A 26,689-nucleotide genomic window follows, 5' to 3' on the forward strand; every position below is an offset into this window, starting at 1 on the left:
ACCGTCTTTTCATTGGGTTTGGAATTATGCCTGCTTTTTTACTGCTCTTTTTGTTTTGTTGTTTTGTTTTGCATTCTCCTCATTGGAGGCAATGAGCCGTCCAGCGGTCGGAACTCCCCTGCCCCTTACCGGCCCGACAGCCGCCCTCTAACACCAACTTACGCTCAGACCCCTAAACATTTCCATGTTCCAGGTAGGAGCTGGCACTGTGTGTCTTGGTGTCCTGTCATAGTGTAGACCGTAGCCTTCGTGACCTTTGTCTTGTCTCCATTATTTCATGCTTTTAGTTTCATCTTGTTTTTGAATTTAGAGCACACAATAAACTGCTTTGAAATGCAAGGCTTGTTGGTTCACTTTCTAGAGAAGAATTAGGATACATTGGCTGTGGAGAGATTTTTAAGGCACAAAAATATTATTTTCTTCTCTTAGAAAAATAGGAAGACAAGCATACACTGTGGGTTGCAGAAAGCATAGTACATGGTCAAGCTCTCATGAATGCAACATCATAGACTATTCATGTATTGCTCACAACACAATTACAAGCTTCAAATCACATCTACTTTACTCAAATGTAAATCTCATTGAATTTAGTGGGAGTAAGTAAGTAAGTAAAACTTTATTTGTTTATTTAATCGGGCCTGGCCCCATGTAAGCCGCCCCGAGTCCCTTCAGGGAGATGGGGCGGGGTATAAAAATAAAGTTATTATTATTATTATTATTATTATTATTATTATTATTATTATTATTATTTATATACCGCCCTCTCTCCCCAAAGGGACTCAGGGTGGTTTACAAGCATAAAAACAGCATTACATAAGCAGCACAATACACACATTAGTAAACAAAATTAAAAACCTATACAACTCGTAAAACAGTGAAGCCCATAATAAACAATCACAACAACCAGAAGGAACAAGAATACATAATCAGATGGGTTGACATGGTCTGTTATTAGGGATAGATGATCCTTGTACAGCATGTTTCAGGGCCAGGGGTCGGCGCTACACCAGAGAAAATTATTCAAAGACCTGCCGAAACCACCAGGTTTTCAACTCCTTGCAAAAGGAGGACAGAATAGGGGCTTGCCTAATCTCCTTTGGCAGGATATTCCAGGGTGTTGAGTAAATATCCTCAGACCTCCATTGTGAAGCACTTGCCCATTGTCCTTCTAGCACAATAAATGTGTTTTTCTGATTGCAATAGTATTGCTTAGAGCAGTGGTTCTCAGCCTGTGGGTCCCCAGGTGTTTTGGCCTACAACTCCGAGAAATCCCAGCCAGTTTACCAGCTGTTAGGATTTCTGGGAGTTAAAGGCCAAAACATCTGGGGATCCACAGGTTGAAAACCACTGGCTTAGAGAATGTTCCATGCTAAGCCACATTGGTGCTCCATAGACAAACGTGTGAAGAAGTTCAAAGTCGTACATATTTTCATTGGCACAGACTTTTATCTACTTAATTTTCATACACTGAGGAATTATTAAAATTTTTGCTATCCATAATCCACTAGTTAGCAGAACCAGAAGCCCAGCTGGTAGACCACATGAGTGCATATATCCTTTCATCTGTGTATACATCAATACTCATAATTTCAATACCTGATCATCGACAGTATTGTCCTGCTCTTTCTCCCCTATTCTGACTAGTGAGCCTAGTTGTTGTTCTTTTTTTTTCATGTCAGGAGTGACATGAGAAACTTGAGTCCCTTCTGGTGTGAGAAAATTGGTCGTCTGCAAGGACGTTGCCCAGGGGACACCCAAATGTTTTTGATTTTTTACCATCCTTGTGGGAGGCTTCTCTCATTTCCCTGCATGGAGCTGAAGCTAACAGAGGGAGCTCATCTACACTCTCTTGGATTCGAACCAGCAACCTTCAAGTCAGCAACCCAACCTTCAAGTCAGCAGTCCTGCTGGCACAAGGCTTTAACCCATTACGCCACCGGGGGCTCCTTGTGAAAGAGAGGGATACGTTCACACCCAAACCGACACCAAAGGCTAGCAGGCAAGCATTAGAAATGTGTACGTGTGGATGCACTTGCTTGTCTTCCCCTCTGATCAGCATCTCTCTTTTACTTTCACACATCTTTTCCCAAGAGAAGCAGAGGCAGCATACAGAATACCTAAGCAAATTCAGTGTTTGGAGTACAGTGTTCACTGAGTGGCTCTCCTTTCATAAAAGCTGCACTACAAGTCTCTCTCAGAAAAGGCCTTGCAAAATAAGCTCATATATATTTTTACTCATCAGAGTCACTCCCATGACCTTTGCTACCTCCTCATAAGATCCACTTTCCTTAGACACTGCTGGCAAGACATCTAAAGGGTGTATGACCTAAAGAGTGGGGTGTGGATTCAGAGGAATCTCAGAAAAAAGAGGGCCATAGACCACATTTGGGTTGTTCTCTCATGCTACAATATACTTGCAAGTAGCGAATGAGTATTCTGGATTTCTCCTACATAGAACTTCACCAAGCTAAGGTTTTTTCATGTTAGGAGTAACTTGAGAAACTGCAAGTCACTTCTGGTGTGAAAGAATTGGCCGTCCGCAAGGACGTTGCCCAGGAGACGCCCGGATGTTTGATGTTTTACCATCCTTGTGGAAGGCTTCTCTCATGTCCCTGCATGGAGAACTGGAGCTGACAGAAGGAGCTCACCTGCTCTCCCTGGATTCGATCCACCAACCTATTGGTCAGCAGTCCTGCCGGCGCAAGGGTTGAACCCATTGTACCACCGGGGGCAATGCTAAGTTGTGTATATAGTATTCTTAGAATTCTCTGCTTTTACAGTACTATCTCCTGTTAGTAATAGAGACAAACCTTTTCTAAATTTGGCTAAAGGCTTTGATTCCTATTCCCAACTAAAACAATGGCCTAAATGCATACTATTTATTTATTCATTGGTGGAAAAAATGAATAGCAGGCAGTTTATTTTATAGAACATCAAGTTCTGCAATAAAAGAAAAAGATCACTATATTTTGCAAATACAGTGAAAGTATTTTTGTTACCTTTTTGTTGTAATGCAGAGAAGGAAGAATCATGCAGAAATTGACATTTTTTGATGAAGTATCTTGAATTATCAAGCATAAGAAGCTTTATAAATATTCCTTAGATCTCCTACTCTACAATAAATACAAATAGCCACTCTCACATGGAACTAAATGCCACACTGAATACAGTGGCACTTACTTCTGAGTATACCAAACGTGTATAGGATTGGGCCATTAAATTGATTCTATAGCATTTCCATTGTCCTCTGATAACTGGGTTAACCTAGATGAGGACATATCTAAAGCCAAGTGATTGGTAATGGTGTTGTTATCTTTTATTTTTATAGCACCTCAATTTTGTATCTTCTGACAATTCATGTTGTCATATTAATTCCTGATTACTTGTATTTCCCTTAGAGGAACCTTTCTTTCATAGCAAGGCACATTTTTAGGAGGAAGTTGAGGCTATTTAAGACATGACTAAATAAATATTTGGAGTTTTGGAAACAATCACGTGCCATAAAATGCTTCATAACATTTCATGCTCTTGTTGGTGTCAGAATTAGCACCAAATCAATTGACATGTAAAAACCATAACCTTGAAGAAGATGGCTATGCTCCAACATGGCAGATTAAAAAGAAGCAACTTCTGAAGCCTTTAATGTAAATATACCTCATTGCTATGTGGGATGGCTGTAGTTGCAAGAGAAATTGAACCGCTCTTGCCCAATTTCCCTATTGCCATTGAAAGGCTGTGTTTCCCACTAGATAGCTCCTGCCTCCAATTCTGCCTAATCTCCTCTCTTGCATTTCCACGAAATTGTTTTCCCCACTAATCGTTTACTAAAAGTTTAAACGGAAATAGCTCATTTCTTAGCTGCATCACCATGTTACCAATGATACATGCTAAAGATTTTATGTCATCTGTCTGTGGCGTTTTATCCATCTGTTTTCTGTGTCTTGTTTCCATCAGATAGTTACCTTTTCTATGTGATACGCGTGTTAGCTTTCTGGATTGATATGCCAAGTCCTTGGTTTGGAACATTGGTTAATTTAATATTTGGCTTCTTCCCCTTCCCCAAAAGTAATTGAAAATGTCCAAATATTTATACACTTCTGTCTTTTTATTTTTTCAGATCAAGGCACGAATATTTATAGAAAACCACCTATCTACAAACAGCATGGTAAACCTTATTCTTTCTGTCTTCAAAAAGGGACAACCTAATATATTTAATAGTTGCATGGTACAATTGTGCTAATTTTTTTACGTTTATTGGATATTGCCTGCCTTTTTGAAGTTACTGTCTTATATTTTAATGCAATTAGAGCATTTTTGAAAAAAGAAAATGCACACAATATGCCTCAATACTTTGGTTGCAAGGCATGGAACTCTTATGCAAGACTTGTGAAATGTGGAGGTCTTATCGTTTTTACATAATGCCCTGCTTGTCATTAGGGTATGTTTTTAAGCCTTTGTTTCAGTCCTTAAACTGCCTCTATTTCATTTTCAAGTCAATACAGAATGGAGGGGTTTTTTTTTAAGTAACAAGCCTCCATTCAAAAATTTACTTTTTGTTTTTTCAAAGGTTGAAAGCTATAACAGGTTCATATGCTGATAGAAATAATCCATTCTTGATCAGTAGTGAAACTGTGAAGCCAAAAGGATTGTTCTTTTAATAAAGTACCTAGATATCATTTAAAAATACTTCTCCGTTTTGTGAGAACATTTTTTATTAAAAGCACGTTCTTGTTTCATCCACATGCTCTTATAGAATTATAGAGTTGGAAGAGACCTCATAGATCATCCAGTCCAATCCCCTGCCAAGAAGCAGGAAAATCGCATTCAAAGCACCCCTGACAGATGGCCATCCAGCCTCTGCTTAAAAGTCTCCAAAGAAGGAGCCTCCACCACACTCCAGGGCAGAGAGTTCCACTGCTGAACAACTCTTACAGTTAGGAAGTTCTTCCAAATGTTCAAATGGAATCTCCTTTCCTGTAGTTTGAAGCCATTGTTCCACGTCCTAGTCTCCAGGACAGCAGAAAACAAGCTTGCTCCCTCCTCCCTTTGACTTTCCCTCACATATTTATACATCTCTATCATGTCTCCTCTCAGCCTTCTCTCCTGCAGGGTAAACATGCCCAGCTCTTTAAGCCACTCCTCATAGGGCTTGTTCTCCAGACCCTTGATCATTTTAGTCATCGTCCTCTAGACACATTCCAGCTTGTCAACATCTCTTTTCCTACCCTGCTTCTTCACACCTATTCAATCCCAGCTATCCACAGACAGTATGAAAGCTTTTCCCTGGATGTATCACTTGCTGTACCAGAAGCCATGGACATAATCATAATGCTCAAATGATCCTCTTCATTAGAGATGCATTAGAGATGCTATTCCAAGTGGAATGTGCATTCAGATGTGTTTCCAGATCTGTATGGGCAATGCAGTTAGGTATACATCTAAATGGATTATACCTTGAAACCAATATAATCAGGTTCAACTAAATGGATTATAGCTTGAAGCCACTATCATAAGGATCTCGAACTTATTGTTTCTGTGGATCATGTTAGTTGAATTGGAGCAGAAAGCTTGCCTTAAAATCCAATCACTTTGGTTGGGAACCAAGTTAAATGGATGTATTGCAGGTTCTGAAAAGAACTGCTGTTACTCATTCCCAATCTTGAGGGAAGCATCTTCTTGATTCATTCTCTCTCTCTCTCTCTCTCTCTCTCTCTCTCTCTCTCTCTCTCTCTCTCTCTCTCTCTCTCTCTCTCTCTCTGATTTAGAGAGAGTTGGGTTGGATGATGTGATCCTGAGTAGTATTCTTCAATGCCAGTTTCTTTGCCTCATTTTTCAAACTGGGTGATTTCAACTGCTCCTCCACAGTGTAAAAAATTATGTCTGAGGAACTTGTAATAGAGGGCCTTTCTACACAGCCATATAACCCAGAATATCAAGGCAGAAAAACCCACAATATCTGCTTTGAACTGGGTTATCTGAGTCCACACTGCCATATATTCCAGTTCAAAGCAGATAATGTGGGATTGTATTCAGCTGCGTGGAAATGGTCAGAGAAAGCACTATACAAAAGTGCAAATGTTCCTCAGTTGACAAAGGAAATATAATCCTAGGCATTACGCCTTTAACAGCAACTTTGATACCAAAGCATGAAATATCCTGGAAAGAACAGGGATAGGCTGCCACACTTTTCTTACGATTCATGTTTTAATGACCAAAGTTATAGATTCATTTTCTTAAAACCATACTGGGGAACATGCTTAGTTGATGATTGTGGAAAGAGCTGACTTTTAAAGGCCAGCAGACACACACATACACACACACACATACATATATTGGCTAGAGTAAAATCCGACTTTATATCAGGAGCCTCCGGTGGCTCAGTGTTTTAAAGCGCTGAGCTGCTGAACTTGCAGACCAAAAGGTCCCAGGTTCAAACCCGGGGAGCGGAGTGAGTGCCCGCTGTTAGCTCCAACTTCTGCCAACCCAGCAGTTCAAAAACATGCAAATGTGAGTAGATCAATAGGTACTGCTCTGGTGGGAAGGTAACAGCGTTCCATGGAGTCATGCTGGCCACATGACCTTGGAGGTGTCTACGGACAACGCTGGCTCTTCGGCTTAGAAATGGAGATGAGCACCAACCTCCAGAGTCAGACATGACGGACTTAACGTCAGGGGAAACCTTTACCTTTACCTTATATCACAATAATATTAATAATAATAATAATAATAATAATAATAATAATAATAATAATAATAATGAAAAGCTTACGTGATACGAGGATTTAAAGATCAAACTGCAAAGACTCTGGCACAAGCCAGTAAAGGTGGTCCTAGTGGTGATCGGCACACTGGATACAGTGCCTAAAGACCTTGGCCAACATTTATAAAGAATCAGTGCAGACAAAATTATCATCTGTCAGCTGTAAAAGGCCACCCTACTCGAATCTGCACAAATTATTCACCGATACATTACACAGTCCTAGACACTTGGGAAGTGTCCGACGTGTGATCCAATACAACAGCAAGTGATCTTGTTTGTTGTGTACTAATCTTGTTGTGCATCAAATAATAATAATAATAATAATAATAATAATAATAATAATAATACCAACTTTATTTATATTCCACCCTACCTCCCCAAGGGGACCTTGCTCTTCATTGCCTTATTTATTGTCGACATGCTGTGGCAGCCTGACAATATTTCTGCTTCTCTATTCCTTCTTCACCATGCTCCCAAGGCCAATGCTGCTAAATTTCCAGCTAGACAGGATCAGGGGGCGGAAAGGGAGCAGAGCAAGCATAAAAAAAATTGTAGGAAGGAGGTTCTTCATCAGAACTTTGTTAACTGAGTTATACCTGGATCCTGTTAGTCAAATTCCCACTCTATTTGAATTATGACTAATGAAGTTCACAGCTCTCCACTTCCACATCCTGAATTAGGACAATGATAGTGTCTATGACCCTGCCAGTCTGGAAGGACATTATTGATATTTTTTTCTAGTAAGCACTATATTTTTTTGCTTCTTCTTTGATGTGGTTTATTATCACCACCCATCTACATATGCAATATCCACTTCATTGGTACAGGAAGTGACGGGGAAAAGCATCTAATAGTGACTAAGTCACTAAGAAACCTATAAAGACATAATCCAGCGACAATCCTGATTCACTCTGTTCAAGCTGTTATTCATTTCCACTTTGTCTTGCTGTGCTTGACCGAACTGAATAAAACTGATAAGAATCTGCTTTCTGTGCTGCAAGGGAGCACTTTAATGCCTGAAAGCCACAGGGAGTGTATCTGTGTGTGGGTGTCGAGTGCCTTTCTCTCCCTGCTGAGTAACCATAATTCCTGAATGCCCAGTGTGAGAATTTCGAGCTGGAATGCATTTCTTTGTAGGAGGCTTAATCTCAATTAGTACTCATTTTTCGAAACTGAGTGTTAATAGTGGTGTGTTCATAATCAGGGGAAGCCTCTTATTTTTAACAGCGAAGGTATATAGAGATAGAAAATGCAATTATAACTTTTCAGTAAGTAATTGTTGAAGAGCGGAGTTGAAACAAAAATACTGGGTCATGTAATACTGGCAAGAGTTTCAGAGAATATTGTACAGTGAGGTTAGTCTGCTTAAGATCTTGTGGCTGTCATAGAGTGTTTTGTGGTTTTTATTTAATTTTTTACTCATAACATTTAATTTTTCCCTTAACCTTATTTTTATTTTTTATGGTTTTTATTGTGTCTACTCACCTCCCATTAACATGTGAATGTTTTCCCACTGACTTCATCCATTCTAATACGTAAGTATTGTTCGAAATCAAGCTTTTGTAGTCCCCTGAGCAATGAGCCAAGGTAGCCCCTCTTTTCCCACTGAAGCTTCACTATTTGTCAGGAGCGTCTCCTGTATTCCTTTTGGAATGAAAGGGAGCAGCCAAACGACACTTTGTAGGGGACGTTTCTAGTCCGTTGCTTTGCTATTAAACAATAGTGACCACAGTTTCACAAGAGCATAGAGACTTTCCCACACAGTCAGTACATACACATTTGTTTCTCGTTTGCTTTCTCTCGAAACATGTTATCATCAGTCAGTCAGTAGCTGGGAAAATGCAATGCTTTCCTCTCTCAGGGTGCATCTACACCGTAGAATTAGTACAATTTAACATTACTTTCACTGCATCATTCCAGTGCTGTGGAATTACGGGAGCTGTAGTTTTACAAAGAGCCCCTGATGGCGCAGCGGGTTAAACTGCTGAGCTACTGAACTTGCTGACTGAAAGGTCGCTGATTCAAATCTAGGGAATGGTGTGAGCTCCTGTTGTTAGCCCCAGCTTCTGCCAACCTAGCAGTTCGAAAACATGCAAATGTGAGTAGATCAATAGGTACTGCTCCGGCGGAATGGTAATGACACTCCATGCAGTCATGCCGGCCACATGACCTTGAAGGTGTCTACGGACAACGCTGGCTCTTTGGCTTGGAAATGGAGATGAGCACTAACCCCCAGAGTCGGACACAATTAGACTTAACATCAGAGGAAACCTTTATCTTTACCTTTACACTAGTTTTACAAAGTCTTCGGCCTTCTGTGGCAAATAGTGCTGGTATCTCACCAAGTTAGAACTCCTAGGATTCCATAGCATTGAGCCATAGCAATTAAAGTGGTGTCAAATTCTACAGTATAGCGTAAAGTGGTACATCTATAGTGTAGAGGCACTCCTAGATAGCAGATTAATTATTATTGTGACTTCTGCATGGCTTATCGAGTCAATACCACTTGTGGTATCAGATATTGCTTGCATGAGAAGGAAATGGCACTATGGAAGAGGAATGGGGATGGGTACAATTGGCAAATATAAACTAAATGTTCCTCCGTCACAGTCTTAGATATAAGCCCATCTTCCAGTTAGACAGGGGATAATAACAGGTGTCCTAGGCAGTCATATCTATTTATTTACAGTATTTATATTCTGACCTCCTCACCCCAAAGTAGACTCAGGGCAGATCGCAGAACACATATATGGCAAACATTCAATGTCGTTATATACAGACAGGACAGGCAACAGTACAGATAGAGGTATGTAGGCATTTCTCATCTTCGGTGTCCTGGAGGTTGTGCTCGATTCTGGCTACAGGGAGGTGTAGTTGCTCCATTCTCCATGTCGAAGAGCCCTGTTCACAGACTTCCTTCTTTTTTAATCACTGGCATTTTTCTGGTATTTCCTTATGGTGCCATTAAAATACCTCCCTGCTTAAGTGGTACCTATTTATCTACTGTTTTCCATCTGCTAGGTGGGCAGTTAGGTGGGCAGTGAGCTGGGCTGAAGGTCAGACACTCACCCCCTGGGCTTTGAACTACCAACCTTTAGATTGGCAAGATTTATTTTAGCTGGTGGTTAACCTGCTGTGCTAAAGCTTTGCATTGTTCTTTTAGATTTTTAAAATGGTTCTGTAGTACTATAATTATGCTTAATTATCTTAGACTATAAGGGAAATAGAGCCAATCTTTATTTAAATATTATAGCCACTCAAGAGTAACATAAACGTTGGTACATACATAGTGAGGGAAACAGTCTCGCAAACTTGTTCTTAATCTATAATACTTATGTTCAGTGCAGCCAATTGATTGCAAAGATATATATTTTAATATAATTTAGGTAGAATTTACAAAGAGAAAAAATAGATATACAGTAGAGTCTCACTTATCCAACATAAATGGGCCGGCAGAACGTTGGATAAGCGAATATGTTGGATCATAAGGAGCGATTAAGGAAAAGCCTATTACACATCAAATTAGGTTATGATTTTACAAATTAAGCACCAAAACATCATGTTATACAACAAATTTGACAGAAAAGTAGTTCAATACGCATTAATGCTATGTAGTCATTACTGTATATACAAATTTAGCACCAAAATATCACGATGTATTGAAAACATTGACTACAAAAATGCGTTGGATAATGCAGAACGTTGGATAAGCGAGTGCTGGATAAGTGAGACTCTACTGTATAACCAGGATTACAATTAACATGCAGAAGTAAAGTTCAAGGACATTCAATGAATTCTTTTAGCCAAAATAAAATGAAGTTAAGTGTCCTCTAGTTAACCCAGCTACTGATTTGCACTGCTGAAAAGAATATTTAATGAATTTGATCGAGAAATGAGATTACACAGCAAAAAAACAAAAAGCTTTTGATTAATATAGTGCAAATTCCATTGCAGACATTTTGCTAGACTGTCATAGAATTGGACTCAATGCAGTGGAACATTAAGGAAATCTACTTGACTTCTTGCATTTTGTAGCACATCAGTGAACATTCCCTCCTTTACTTAAAGGCTATTGGTAAAAACATTAAAACGAGAGGAAGGAAGAGGATGGGAAACAGGAACATAGTAGAATATTGTATTTGTTCCCCTCTGTTCACTAACTTCTTTTTATGCGATAAGAGACTAAACTGCTTTAAAAACTGCCATGGCATATTTCAGGTATTTGTCTAGCATGCTCTCTTTCCAACCAAGGTGCATACAGACCTAGCATTGTTTGGATCACAGATAAATCAAATCACTTTGTCCTATTTGCATATATCTTCTTCCCCTGCATTCGCTGTTATCCTTGAAGCGTTTTAGAAATTGGTTGCTGTGAGTTTTCTGGGCTGTATAGCCATGTTCCAGAAGCATTCTTTCCTGACATTTCACCCATATATATGACAGGCATCCTCAGGGGTTGTGAGGTGTATTGGAAACTAATCAAGTGAGGTTTATATATCTGTGGAAGGTCCAGGGTGGGAAAAAGAACTCTTGTCTGCTAGAGGCAAGTGGGAATGTTGCAATTAATCAACTTGATTAGCATTGAAAAGCCTTACAGCTTCAAAACCTGGCTGATTCCGGCCTGGGGGAATCCTTTGTTGGGACATGCTAGCAGGCCCTGATTGTTTCATGTCTGGAATTCCTCTGTTTTCAGAGTGTTGTTCTTTATTTACATGGCCATACAGCCTGGAAAACAAACAGCAACTCAGTGATTCCGGCCATGAAAGCCTTCGACAACACATTTTAGACATTATTTATAACAGTTCGTATTTGCAACAATTTGCAATAAGGCAACTAATTAGCATTTAAATCTGAGATGAGGGGAGACCTAATTTTTTTCTTGCCAAGTGACATATCCCATTGGGGATAATCCAGTACCAGCATGAAGTTTAACTCTCAGCCACCCTTTTTGCCTCCCAGTATCTTTCCCCCTCTGCTATCCTTCTTCCTTCCTCTGTGATAGCAGATACCCTTTCCGTCATCTGAAATTATTTTTGCAGTTAAACCCAGGGTCTCCCAAATTTATGTCATTGTTTAAGTGACTTAAACTTACACAGTAGATGAAAGACTGGCAGAACTCCATCAGTGTTTGAATTACTGCATGAAGGCCATTTGCACTAAGAAGGAAAAGGAAAGTCGGCACCAATCCACAAGAGAAAAATCATCTGTGACTTTAATGTAATGCTACATTTGTATGCACCTAAAAACCTTAGCTCTAATGAAGCAGAGTGAGTGAGTTTCATCTGTTGCTAGTGGAGGACATGAACAACCAATAGACAATAACCATAGCATTGATGTAGACTGTGATATAGCTATTTGATTTGATAGTTCAAGTTCCCCTGATTGCCATCTAGATGCAGCTGCTCTGGCAGCCCTGAACAAGCCTTCTGATGAGATCATCAAGTCCTCCAAGTTCCCTGCAGCCCATGCGCCAGCACCCAACGAAATTCCAAAGATTGAGACAGAGTACTGGCCAGGTCCTCCCTCACTTGCGGCTGTAGGTATGGAATACATGGTGTGGGCAAAACCAAAAAAAAACAAACCTGTTTCCTGCTGCCTATAAATAAGTCTAGAGTGATTTTAATGCTAGATGTTGAACGTGTTTGCACCTGGTCCTTAAACGTTACATGGGTGCTACACTACAAATATAGTTAATAGTACTGTCAATCCTCCACATTCCCTGACCTTGGGTGGCAAAGCTCCAGGCCCTGATAGCTGGGCCTACGAGCATTGAGCACTCAATGTCTCTTAGGCCCAGCTTGCAGGGCCTACAGGCAAGTGCCGAACGCTCGATAGTAGGCCCTGCGAGCTGAGCCTATGAGCATCGAGCATTCGGTGCTCGACTGTAGGCCTTGCGAGCCGGGTCTACGAGCCTACAATACAAGCATCAAGTGTCCGGCACTTGGCTGAAGGCCCTGCAAGCCAAGCAACGAAAATCAGCTGACCAAACAACTACTGTTCCCCTCTGCCTTTCGTTTCACTGTTTGTTTTGTTCCCTTGGGGTTGTACTGTTTGGTGCAATCCGAATTGACAAAATGGTACAAAACCACGAAAGAAACAGATGAAACAGGATTCGAGCCCAACCCTAGTATCTGACACACAGCCTGTCCTGCATCTCTTAAGTTCGCCCACTGCTACCAGAAGCAGCAAAGGAGGCCATACCATTATCATTGGAAGTAAGACTCATTTGCTAATCCAATCAGGTTCTGTATGTGGAATGAGGAAAATCTTGCGAATGACCATCATGTCATCTTCATATCTTGACAACCATTTAATTAGGATTCTTGTTGGGCAGACAATAGCACAAAAGGTTTTTACGTGAAGTTTAAAGCAAGTGAAAAGTAAAATTTAAGTATACTTGACTTTGTGCCTTAAGATGTTTATTTTATCATTCATGCTGTTTTTCATTATTTTTCAAATCTCAGTTTATGTGTCATATCATCTTCTTTGTCTACATGATTACTTGGGACCTGGGGAGATATTCAATTCAGAGTCCAAGCGATGTTTTTAGTAGTGTCTACAGGAGGTTCAAAACCCAGAAGGTCATAAAAGCAGTTTTCATAGGACATAGTTAAGCATGTGTATATAAGGTATGAATCCTTTGTGTAGCAGACAGGGAGCAGGAGAATAAAGAGTGTTTATCCATCTATTTTCCCACTACAATTGTTATCCAAGTTGCTCCTCTCTTCCTGAAAACTATTTCAGACTCATACTTTTGGGAACACAAACCATGTGTATTGAAAAGCAGATGAAGAAGCAAAGAGCTGGAGGAGAAAAATAATTGGGTAGAGAAAAGTCAAGCACATGCACCTGCCTTCCATTTGTATTGTGAATCCATGTATATGCATGTTATGCCTAGTTTAGTCCACTAGGCATAATATGTACAAGTACTTATGCCCCCCCCCCCCACATATCCGTTGTTCCTTCCTAATATATATCCAGTTTATACAGATGAAAAACATTATTTAACCCAATAATATTTGTAATTTCCATTGCATTCAGTGGTAATTCCTGCCAGGTAGAAGTTAAAAAGTTACTTTTGAAAAGGATGATTATAGTAACATGCTGAAACTATTGGTAACTGAACAGTTGTGGGATAATATTGTGGTAGTCATGACATATTGTTCTTCTTAAGAGTAACTTTGCAAATGTTGTTCCTGATACGCATGGATAGGACTGCAGCCTGAAACTGGGATGTTGTGACATGACCATGAGTTAAATATGATTCCAAAAACCAACAATGTTTCCATAGCTTAGTCCTCTATTATCAGTTTAGGGACTTTGTTGTTGAAATACTTGCATGTGTCTTTCAAGGATACATTATCTGCCTCTAATTAGTGGTCTAGAAACTGAAATGAGAAAGATGTACAGTAGAGTCTCACTTATCCAACATTTGCTTATCCAACATTCCGGATTATACAATGCAGTCTGCCTTTTAGTAGTCAATGTTTTTGTAGTCAATGTTTTCAATACTTTGTGATGTTTTGGTACTAAATTCGTAAATACAGTAATTACTACGTAGCATTACTGCGTATTGAACTACTTTTTGTGTCAAATTTTTTGTTAAACATGATGTTTAATTTGTAAAATCATAACCTAATTTGATGTTTAATAGGCTTTTCCTTAATCCCTCATTATCCAACATATTCGCTTATGCAACGTTCTGCCGGCCTGTTTATGTTGGATAAGTGAGACTCTACTGTACTTCTAGTACTGTTGTTATGGAAATCCCAGCTTTCTGCTGGTAGTTGACTTTGCCTTGAATGTGGAATTGTTCAAAACTCAGATCCCCAAATTCTTACTAAAATAACTCATCTGTGTGCCCACCTGTCCCATTACTTCATTATATCCAATTGATTTAAATTAACTTGGTTCCAAAGGGGCTTTTCTGTAAGGGAAGGTCATTTCCTCAAACAGAAAGCTGTTTTTTCCCACTGAGCACTGCCCTTATGTAAAGAAGGAAACTAAATTCCCAAATTTTGTTTCCATTATTGCAAATCATTGTGCAATATCTTTAACAAGGTATAAAATTCTCAAGTTTCCTGGTGCTATGGTCAAAATGTGCAGTCTTCTGCTCATTCTTACACAACAATTTGAAAAAGAACATCACTTCCAGAATGCCTTCTTGAAGTGCATTTCTAGATTCAACAAACAGGCTCTAGAATCTATATTCCCCTTTTAGTGGTGTAAAAGATAACTCATTCATGCAAATATATTATTTAGACAATGCAATTAATAGGCTAAATATCATCTACAGAATCGGTTTTATAAATAGAATCAAAAAAATTATGCTGTCTGAATATTAACAATGGAAAGAAATGCAGCTGTAGTAAGAAGACTTACCAACAAGCTATTTTTGAGATATTTGTCCTCCAACACACACACATTTATCACATGGCCACTCTGAGTAAGTAAACCACAAGCACCAGTTTTTGCCCATAGCAATTACAGCATATTCAGGGAAGTGAGAGTTGTAGGATCTCATGCCAGTATGCTTCAGCATCTCATACCAATGATGTAGTAAATATGCTCTAGCTTTTAAAGAGTTATCCAAGGTGCTGGATTCATTTTGGGAATAATGTTCAGGACCTTGGACAGCTTTTTCAAAGTTCAAGTGAAAGTAGCAAAAAATTGGAAATTGGAAAAGTTGAGCTACAAACTAGAGATGATTATATCTTCATTATTTTGAAACAAACTTGTTAGAATGTGTATATGTTTCTTAGAAATCTAAGAAAACATGGGTGTTAGATGCAAATCCCTATGTGCATTTGTGCAAGAAGCTTTCTTTGTGCTGTGGTTTTGTGGAAGCAGGTTCTGACATGCGGCGCAGATCCACTGGTAGAGATGAAGACCTTGAGGAACTCCAAAGGCGTCGGCAGCTACAGGAGGAACAGCTGATGAAGGTGACAATAATTTTGATGTAACCCATCCCCATCTGTGCCAACATGAACACAACTGAATTTAATTTCTCTAACATACTGTTTCCATTTCTCATATGCAGCTCAACTCAGGTCTGGGACAGTTGATATTAAAAGAAGAGATGGAAAAAGAAAGATCATCACTATCTGGTAGCCGTTATGAATCTTCAGTTAATTCATGTAAGCAACGATGTTGGAAAGCATGTTTGGGACATTTATGAAAAGCAATAAATGAGGACTGTTTTATACCTGGGAGTGATTTTCAGTAGCCTCACTGGTATTCATTAGAAAAACATGTGCAATATGACTTTTATTGCATGCATGTTTTAACATTGTATTGTATTCCACAATGAATTCATGAGAGGGATCCTGAATTTCTATTGGGCATGTTTCTTTCATTTGGATAATCAACCCACCATATACAGTGAGTCAGTCAGTCAGCTTTATTTCGGTCAATAAAACTTCAGCTGAAGTCAAGTGGGAATAAATAAGTTATTACAACATTTGAATCATAAATAATATCAAGTTCTGGTTTAGTGATAATAGATATCTCCAATCTTTACAAGTTGAGTAACTGTCTTTGTATCATAGGACCAGTTAAAGTTCTAGATTGAGTCCTGTAAGTGCTCATTATTACTCTTCCACCACTACAAGTTGTTCATGAAGCACTTGCGACTTTTGGCTATTGCAAAAAAAGTATTTAGCCACCTGCTCTGTCACCCTTCTGTCAATGTCACACAATAGGTAATGATAAGATAACATCTTATCAGTTTATTGCAATAATATTATTCATTACTGATTATATGATCAGTTCTCCTTTTTACACAATTTTGTCTTATTATATAAAATAAAAGAATGTAACAAATTACAATAAAGTTCAGACAGAGTGCTGAATCTGGTTCAAACTACAATACAATCCCTGAGGCCATACAACTCTAACCCACAGTTTCAATTTTCTAGGTTGTCCAGACATGCTTAGCATGGCATAGAGAAATAATCCACCATAATTGGGGCCATCCCACATGCTAACCCGACTTTTTTGGTTACAGCCAAATTGTCAGTTATTCTCCCCTTCTCCAACAGTTTTATTTTCCTACCCTGGCAAACCTGACATGGGCAACCTTTCTCTGATAATTCAGGAATACATTTGGGGATAATGGAAAAGAAAGGGGTTGGTAGAGATAAAAGAAAGGAAGGGAAGACAACAAATACTAAACTAAAAGATGCATTTCCTCAAACAACCTACTAGCTCAGCGGCTCTCAACCTGTGGGTCCCCAGATGTTTTGGCCTTCAACTCCCAGAAATGGGCCCGGGCTGTGGCGCAGGCAGGAGAGCAAGCCAGTGTAATTAACTGCAATGAATCACTCTGACCAGGAGGTCATGAGTTCGAGCCCTGCTCAGAGCCTATGTTTGTTTGTCTTTGTTCTATGTTAAAAGGCATTGAATGTTTGCCTATATGTGTAATGTGATCCGCCCTGAGTCCCCTTCGGGGTGAGAAGGGCGGAATATAAATGCTGTAAATAAATAAATAAATAAATAAATAAATACAAACAGCTGGTAAACTGGCTGGGATTTCTGGGAGTTGTAGTCAAAACACCTGGGGACCCAAAGGTTGAGAACCACTGTACTAGCTGGTTTAAGTAACAGGGCAAATAAGAGTTCTGGCACCCAGATAGCTACTGCCCAGCTACTCTGAGGTAGAATACAAGGAATTCCTATGGAGCAGTGGTTCTTAACCTGTGAGTCTCCAGATGTTTTTGCCTCCAACTACCAGAAATCCTAACAGCTGGTAAACTGGCTGGAATTTCTGAGAGTTGTAGGCCAAAACACAGACTGAGAACCACTGCTATAGAGGATATCTTTCTAAGAATGTTCTAGTTCCTCCAGACCAACTGCATGGTAACTTACACTAGAAGTCATTCATTTCAATATGTTTACAGTGCAACTATGCAACCCATAGTTGCACTGTACATTCTACAAAGTAGAGTGAATCAAGATTTTTTAAAAAATTACAGTAGAGTCTCACTTATCCAACACTCGCTTATCCAACGTTCTGGATTATCCAACGCATTTTTGTAGTCAATGTTTTCAATACATCATGATATTTTGGTGCTAAATTCGTAAATACAGTAATTACTACATAGCATTGCTCCGTATTGAACTACTTTTTCTGTCAAATTTGTTGTATAAAATGATGTTTTGGTGCTTAATTTGTAAAATCATAACCTAATTTGATGTTTAATAGGCTTTTCCTTAATCTCTCCTTATGATCCAACATATTTGCTTATCCAACATTCTGCCGGCCCGTTTATGTTGGATAAGTGAGACTCTACTGTACAAGGTTTAAATTATAACCAAAATACTGAGCAGCACATTTTAGCAGAAACTTAATTATGATATTATTAGTCACATACATATTAGGTTACATATAACATGTGGATGTATTCATTTATTAAATTTTTAAATCCTGCTCCCCATCCAATGATCTCAGGGTGCCTTTCAATGTAATCCGCTTAAAACAATAAACAATTGCAAAAGTTTAAATGAGCTAAAAATATATTAGATGGTTTCTCAATGTAAAAATAGACAATTTAAAACCAGTTCAAATCTTGAATCATAAAACATGTGCATCCTGGATAAAATCAATTTGCCCGAAAGGCTTTTCTTAAAAGCCAGGTTTTCACTGTTAGGTCAGAGCAATATTTGTGTTCCTGAAAATCCAGCAGGCTAGGTCATGCAATTCTGAATAAAAAGTGGCACACACCTTGTTGATATTTATGTTTCTCATAGCCTTTTAGCCTTTCCCACATTGGGAGAGGAAATCAACCTCAGGGAGCAGGGCATCACATTCCAAAGTGCTGGATCATAGAAAATTAATTACTGGTTTACCACGCAGGTCTTTTTGGGCAAACCACAATGCATTCCAGAGAAGAAACAGAGTTATAATTATTGTTTATTTATAACAGGGGCTTTGTGTATGTGTATGTATGTGTCCCTCCATATAATTAGAATTCTGGGCCTGGGTGCATTGTCCAAACTCTTAAGCTGTATTTTGGGCTGTATATACAGATACCTCTGCACACATTGAGCTTATAGCCATAATGGTAATAAAATGTCAAACTAGAGAATTAAAGAGAATTCTCTGAAGGTTTTCATCCCACCAATTACACACCACACAATTGCTTGCAAGCAGGAGCTGCATAAATACTGTATACAAGTTGAGTATCCTTTTACTGGAAATCAAAAATGCCCCAAAATTCAAAATTGTCCACATGAGATAGCAACATTTTTACTTTCTTTGTTTCATACACAAAATTATGTAAACCATCTTTATTCTGTGTGTATATGGTGTATATGAAACACTAATTAATGTTGTGTTTAGACTATGTTGTTTCCAAGATATCTTATGATGCATATGCAAATATTCTAAAATCGAAAAAATCCAGAATCCAAACACTTTTGCTCCCAAGTATTTTGGATAAGGGTTAATTAACTTCTGTGTTAATACAGAGAATGATCTGTTCAAATCTCGCCTTATCAAGTCACTTTTTTTTTTTTTTTACTTTTGTGCCTTAATCAGGCTAATGGTAGAGAACATAATAGTAATTTACTAGAAGGGCTCTTGTTAAATAATGTTGCAAAGAGTTCTCTATGCAATGCATGTCTGCCATTATTAGCATGTACTTGCTGTAACTTATGAAATATCCTGTAGACATTATAAAAACAAGTTACACACTGAAAAAAGTAAAATTCTTGAAATAGAGAATCATATACAAACTAAAGAAATTTTATAATACATTAAATAAGTGGTTCCCAATCTTTGGTCCTCCAGTTGTTTTGGACTTCAACTCCCAGAAATCCCAGACAGCTTACCAAATGTTAGGAAATGTGAGAGCTATAATCCAAAATACCTGGAGGACCAAAGATTGATAACCGTTGCATTAAATGCTACACACATGGCTAGATTGGGTTTAAATACATATAGATGCCACCTTTGAAGTTTCATCAGATAATCTCATGGATTTAACTGACTTCTAATACATTCTGACTTTGATTTTTGATTTACATTTTTATGCTATTATATTAATTATTAGTGAAAAAAGTTTCTTGATTTGTTTCTCTCTTTTCTGTTTAGCTCCCCGTGCTGCTGCCTCTAAAACCTCTTCCCTTCCTGGCTATGGAAGAAACGGACTTCATAGGGTAAGCAGATAGGTTTTCTCATCTATGAAAATGTGCAGAATGTGTATGCAGAGGACATGTTTGTATAGAATATGGAAGTTTCCAAACTACTGTTATTAAACCGCTGAGCTGCTGAACTTGCTCACTGAAAGGTTGGCAGTTCAAATCTGGGGACTGGGGTGAGCTCCCGCTGTTAGCCCCAGTTTCTGCCAACCTAGCACTTCAAAAACATGCAAATGTGAGTAGATCAATAGGTACCACTCCGGCAGGAAGATAACGGTGCTCCATGCAGTCATGCCAGTGGCCACATGACCTTGGAGGTGTTTACTAACAACACCAGCTCTTTGACTTAGAAATGGTGATGAGCACCAACCCCCAGAGTTGGACACGTCTAGACTTAATGTCAGGGGAAAACCTTTACCTTTACTAGTGTGTGTGCATGTGTTTTCAGGTTGCCTGTTGACTTATGGAGAGCCCATAAATTTTGTTAGGCAAGGAATTCTCAGAGGTGGTTTTGCCAGCTCCTTCCTCTGAAATATAGCTTATAGGACCTAACATTCATTGATAGTCTCCCATCTAATGATAGCTGACTCACAAGACAGTATCTTGTGCCTATTACGTCTAATATTTCCTTTGGATGGATGGCAAGTTTGTACTATTGAATTTCATTCATAATATATAAAGGTCAAACATAAGTGGGAACACTACTTATATACTCCAAAAGAACAATTCCCATCAGGTCTTTAAGCGGTGGATACTGACGAGCCCCATGCCAACTTTTCCAACTTAGTTCTTTCTCTGTAGTCGCAGAAACCGGTCTGCCAATACTCTTCTAAAAGCAGTGCACAACAACAGACCTGTTTATAGAAATTTGAAAGAAGATTTGTAAATAATAATAAAGTACTCTTTAAATTCTTTTGCCAAATAAATAACAGCCTTTACTATGCTATGGCTGATGTCAAATACTTTCCTGAATTTTAGTCTATGGCAAATGAGAAAAAGTTTAATTGATGAACATATTTCCTTATTGCCTACTCAGGGCTGGCCCAAGCTCTTGATCAAGAACACTGACGGTAAACATATAATGATAATTTGTTGACAATTTTTACCCGATAGTATGAGTTACAAGCTGTCAATTCACTGTAGACTAATTCTGGGCTCTTACTGCGCTCTCTTTATCTCTTTGGGATCTCTCTTCCTTTCGAGCAGATACATTTTGTGCTAAGAAAACACCCAAGGCTACAATAGAAAACCCCTACTGCCCCAGTATCCTGTTCTATTTTGCTGTTTCTATCATTTTTTACGCAATGATTTTCACATCTTCAGGTGACAAGATAGTGTGGTTGATTCAACTGTTGATTTCTTCCTTTTATAGCCAGTGTCTACAGACTTTGGTCAATACAACAGTTATGGAGATGTGAGCAGTGCTGCTCGTGGTAAGATCTTCAGAGATATTATTTCCTTCTCTGTATTGCTTTGGTTTTCAATTGGTTTTGCAGAGTGCTCTTGCAGTTGTATTTGTGGTCAGATTAAAAAATTAAGTTGTTCTTATATCCTCCTATTGAGCATCATATTTGGGCCTAAGTTATACAGATGCTTATTCGTATTCCAGGCAAATGTTTTGATTGGGATCATTAGCATATCACAGTTGAGTAAAAATAATACGAGGGCTATCCACAAAGTAGATTACATTTTGGAATTAAAAATGAACAAAGTATAGGAGAAAACATTTACCATATGCAATTGAAGGCCACACCCAAATATCACATCTCACGTAGTCGCCATTCAAATCTAGGCACTTACCATAGTGATGAATGAGCTTTGCAATTCCTTCCCCACTAAATTCTGCCGCTTGCGTCTTCAACCAGCCGGTCACCCTTTTCCGCAGCTGCGCAGCGTTGCCAAAACGCTGAGTTGCCAGCCACGCCCCCATTGTTGGAAACAAGTGGTTGAGGACGCAAGCAGCAGAATTTAGTGGGGAAGGAGTTGCAAAGCTCATTCATCGCTATGGTAAGTGCCTAGATTTGAATGGCGACTATGTTGAGAAGTGGTATTTGGGTGTGGCTTTCAACTGCACATGTTAAATGTTTTCTCCTATACTTTGTTCATTTTTAATTCCAAAACGTAATCTACTTTGTGGATAACCCTCGTACATGCATGCATTTATGGACTTCATCAGATTACACTAGGAAGTGTTCAGAAGAAGAGAGTTCAGTCTAGCTCCATTTCATATTAAAATGGAGTTTTCCTTACCTTTTAATCACACAGTTAGGTGTTTACGTATTTTTCAATGAAGAGGTTTCCACACTGCAGACATTTGGCCCTGCCCACCATCTCTCTCTGTGCTTTTTGGTACTTCAGCTCCCACAATTCCCAACAGCAGGGAAGGAGAGAGAGAAAAGGGATGGGAGGGAAACCCATTTGGAAGGGCAACAGCAGGGGCTCTGGTGTTGTTTTGGACTGCAACTCCCACAATTCCCAACAACAGGGAGGGAGAGAGAAAAAAAAGGATGGGAGGGAAACCCATTTGGAAAGGCAACAGCATTGGCCCTCCCAGCACAGGACACAGACAAATTATGAAAGGAAAGAATAAAGGTACCATAAAAGGCTATACTATTTAAAAAAAATTGCAAGGTAGAAGCTTACAACCAAACCTTCCTGCTTGGGGAGCAAAAGAAAATTGCCAAAAAAAAGTTGATTTTGACTCCTCCCCCAATTTCTCCTCCCACAAATTGGGTGATCCTAACTTGAGAGCAACGAGTGCTGCTTCATTAGAAATTTGGCAAAACAACCGGAGTTTTGTGAAAAATCCGTTTCCTCACCTCTTCCTGATAGGTTGGGGGAAAATGCTGCCCTCAATGTTCAAAAGACTCAAAAACTGCACTTTAACCAAAATGAGTGTGGTGAACCCAGTGGAATACCAGATTTTAAGTATACAACTCAGTGGAATTTAAGTTATGTGATGAAGTGGTATGTGTTCTTCCATTAATTGCTTACTTCTAATTAATTTACATTTTCAAATTATGTGTCTTTAGCAATGTAGCATTTTTTAAAAGGTACTACAATTAAAACCCATATTGTTTGACACCCTGGTCTTTGTGTTTTCTCACCCCACCCAAACTTCTTTTCAGATTTCCAGGTACAGTACAGATTTTCTACCTTCAAGTAGTGGACACTCTGAACAACTCCAGCAACACCCTGTCCACTGTTTTACTCCAAGTTTCAATTTCTGCTACAGGAAAGAGTTTCTTAGAACATGCTCATTTGTATGTTTTATACCTAGTTAATGATGTAAGCTTGTACCACTGTGGAAAACCCACAGCTACGACAGTACCTTGTGCAAGCCAGTTTTATGACTTGCTTGGCCCGCTTTCCTTCAATTGGCATGCATCTGTGGCAATTCTCTCTTTGGTGGGGTCTCTTCTGATTCCTCAGATTTCCAACCAAAGGGATGTCCAGACATAAACTTTCTCCTTCTGAAGCCTCTTTCTCCCCCTGCCCTTTTTTCCAGATGTTATTCCCTACTTTCCCACATATAATTCCTTGATTTTGTATGTGGTTGTTGGCATGGAAAAAAAAGATGGTCTTGTGAAATACTTTTAAGGTTCTGTAGACTGATCAAGAAAAAGTGTGGACTTCTCTGCCTGTCCCCGTCAGCCATCATCCTAGAATTTAGTGATTAAATGCTTGCTATGCCTATCATATATCACATTTTCATAAACAGGAAATTATGACAAAATCCTCATTGCATATTAACTGCAAAAGACTTGACAGTCAGCTGAACAACTTTTAGCAAATCCAGGGATCAGTTTTCTCTCTCAGGAGACCACCAGGGTCCAAGCAGACTGCCCAAAAAGACCCCCCAACCCAGAATCAACCAGAAGTAGCTGAAAAACACTAATAGTTTTGGACAAGTGGTTTTGTTTTATATGAACACTAGCTGTGCCCAGCCACGCGTTGCTGTGGCGAAGTATGGTGGTATGGGAAATAAAGTATTGAGGAATTGGTGGTAGTTAAGGTAAAGGGTAAAGGTTTTACCTTACATTAAGTCCATTATAAATGGGTTATATAGCTGTGTGGAAGGGCCTTGAGTCTACACTGCCATATAATCCAGTTAAAATCAGATAATCTGTATTTTATAGGCAGAGTGGAAGAGGCCTAAGTGAGGCCTAACTCTGCCTGTCCCCTGGGCTGAGTGGGTTGCTAGGAGACCAAGTGGGCGGAGCTTAGCCTTCTAACTGGCAGCAATTGGATAAAAACAATTCTTCCTCTCCCTCTAATTAGGACTTTATTTTTCTTTTCTTTTTGTTGTATGAACGTAGAGGCATGGATGACGGGTTGTGCTGCCAAGTTTAGTGTTTCTGGGATGTGTAGTTTTGTTGTTTTGCCCTAGGCCAAATTTTATTACCCGTATATATATATGGATGGATTGGAGAGGGTTGCTTGGAGATTTAAGACCATCTGGTTGGCCAGATGGAAATTTGTTGTGTTACTTATTAAATGGGATTTTTAAAAAAAATAACAAACATGAAAGTATAGGTGGAACACAACTAAGGTGCCTTCTACACTTCCCTATATCCCAGGATCTGATCCCAGATTATCTGCTTATCCCAGATTATCTGACAGTGGAGACTCATATAATCCAGTTTAAAACAGATAACCTGGGATCAGATCCTGGAGGATATAAGGACAGTGTAGAAGGGGCCTTAGTGAAAAGGAAGGATGGAACAAAATGACAGGCTAGATTTGTGTCAATATAAGATCAATGTTGCCCACCACAGAAATGTAAGTACCGGGTATTGAGGAGAACTAGGAGTAGACTAGTTATGGTCATGCTGACCTTGTAGGTCGTTGGCTTGCCAATATGTGAGCAAAGATCGGACAGAGCTGTGGCTCAGTGGGTTAAACTGCTGAGCTGCTGAACTTGCTGACCAAAAGGTCAGTGGTTTGAATCTGGGGAGCGGAGTGAGCCCCCGCTGTTAGCACCAGCTTCTGCCAATCTAGCAGTTTGAAAACATACACATGTGAGTAGATCAATAGGTACTGCTCTGGCAGGAAAGTAACAGTGCTCCATGCAGTCATGCCGACCGTGGAGGTGTCTACAGACAATGCCGGCTCTTTGACTTAGAAATGGAGATGAGCACTAACCCCCAGAGTCAGACACGACTAGACTTAATGTCAGGGGAACACATTTATCTTTTACCTTGATTTGCTCCAGCAGATTTTTTTCTTAATTCTAGTGACCAGAAAGATTCTCTCAACTTGCCACTGAATCTTTACTTTGAAAGCTTTTGTTGGGATACGTGAAGAACTTAACACAATTATAATGTCACAACTGTGTGACATCTGTAAGGAGAAAGAAATGATAAATAAGCAGATTGCCCCTGGTACCATATCATACATTTATGAGATGTTAAAATCATAAATAATAATAGTTGGCCATTGCAAAGGTCAAGATTGAAGTGTAAATTCATGTCCATATTCACCATGAATGCCTTTACCCTATTTATGTATGTCTGTGTGCATGTAACCTGTGTGTTTGATGTCTACCTATATCTGATACAGTCCCTCCCAGATGGTCATGTCCCTGGAATGCGAATGGACCGAGGAGTGTCTATGCCTAACATGTTGGAACCAAAGGCAAGTGCAGATATTATTCACTTTGCTTTAATACAATAATAGTTTGCATTTGTGGAATAATGATAATATGTCATTAAAAGTGTATTTGCATCTTTGGCCTTTTTTTGAGTTGTTTCTTATATGCCAGCTTTCTATTGCTATGAAACCTAAGATGTGTATCCTTGTTTTTATTAGCCACAGCAACAGAACAGATAACATACTATGAAAGCTAGACAGCAGGGGACCTAAATGTGAACCTAAAACTAATAAACCTCAAACTGCTCTCCCAAACATTTGACAGAAAAAATAATAGGAATCCATGGGGAATGATTTGGTCATAGCATAATGTGAAAGCAGGTTGATGCAGAGGAAAGATGGCAGAAGCATCAGTGGCTCGTTGTTCAAGAAGCTCACAGGCTACTAGTGACAGCATCAATTATAGTACACCAAAAGAAAGAAATGAATTTGAAAAAGTTCATTCTTGTTTATCCTGTTTCTGTGAAAGTAAGCCTAATGCAAAAGAAATGGGAAGGAAATATTGACCACGATGCTCCGATGTTTGAGTAGTACTGCAGTACAAGGCTCATTTTTTCCATTTGCTAAAAATATTATAAGCATTGTCAGCTCAAATGATAGCAGTCCAGAGAAAGTATAACAGAACTGACTTAGTCCATTGTGCTAGTCACAAGTCTCCCTCATAGACATGTCATTGCTCTTGAGAAGTTCTAAAACTACCTCTAAGGAGAATGCCGAGGCACTCTATAAACCAATGGTTCTCAACCTGTGGGTCCCCACGTGTTTTGGCCTACAACTCCCAGAAATTCCAGCCAGTTTACCAGCTGTTAGGATTTCTGAGAGTTAAAGGCCAAAACATCTGGGGACCCACAGATTGAGAACCATTGCTATAAACTGAGCAGCAGTAGGATGATGTATTGGATTCAGTGCACTATCCTAGCACTGCTCGGCATGCTATTATATCTATTACTCCAACTTTCTACCAGAAAGTGTGACATAATCAAGGCAAAATACAACTTTTCCACAGACAATGCTTGTTTTGATTTGTCTGCGAGGAAATTAAAAAATCAGCTGACACATTTCCTTACTGTAACATATAGAAGCTCTCATTTAAAAGTCTAAGCCTGCATCCCTTTGGTTAAAAGGTTATCTTTAGCC

At 39.2% G+C, this 26,689-nt stretch overlaps 1 protein-coding gene across 16 annotated transcripts in view; it reads left to right on the top strand.

Annotated features, from left to right (window-relative positions):
* ablim1 (actin binding LIM protein 1) overlaps positions 1 to 26,689 on the top strand; it is a 219,161-nt gene that overhangs the window by 179,881 nt on the left and 12,591 nt on the right. For 2 of the 16 annotated variants that reach the window (XM_062975680.1, XM_062975681.1), the window contains 8 exons: positions 89 to 193; positions 4,118 to 4,165; positions 12,154 to 12,300; positions 15,608 to 15,702; positions 15,801 to 15,897; positions 19,854 to 19,918; positions 21,273 to 21,333; positions 23,029 to 25,522. In XM_062975680.1, coding sequence (XP_062831750.1) covers positions 89 to 193; positions 4,118 to 4,165; positions 12,154 to 12,300; positions 15,608 to 15,702; positions 15,801 to 15,897; positions 19,854 to 19,918; positions 21,273 to 21,333; positions 23,029 to 23,066 — 656 coding nt within the window. In that variant the 3' untranslated portion in view covers positions 23,067 to 25,522. Of the gene's footprint in view, positions 1 to 88; positions 194 to 4,117; positions 4,166 to 12,153; positions 12,301 to 15,607; positions 15,703 to 15,800; positions 15,898 to 19,853; positions 19,919 to 21,272; positions 21,334 to 23,028; positions 25,538 to 26,689 lie in introns of those variants that run through there. The other 14 variants (XM_062975683.1, XM_062975685.1, XM_062975682.1 and 11 more) reach the window with 11 other exon arrangements.

This window comes from Anolis carolinensis, chromosome 3, assembly GCF_035594765.1.
Source record: "Anolis carolinensis isolate JA03-04 chromosome 3, rAnoCar3.1.pri, whole genome shotgun sequence".
Lineage (NCBI taxonomy): Eukaryota > Metazoa > Chordata > Lepidosauria > Squamata > Dactyloidae > Anolis > Anolis carolinensis.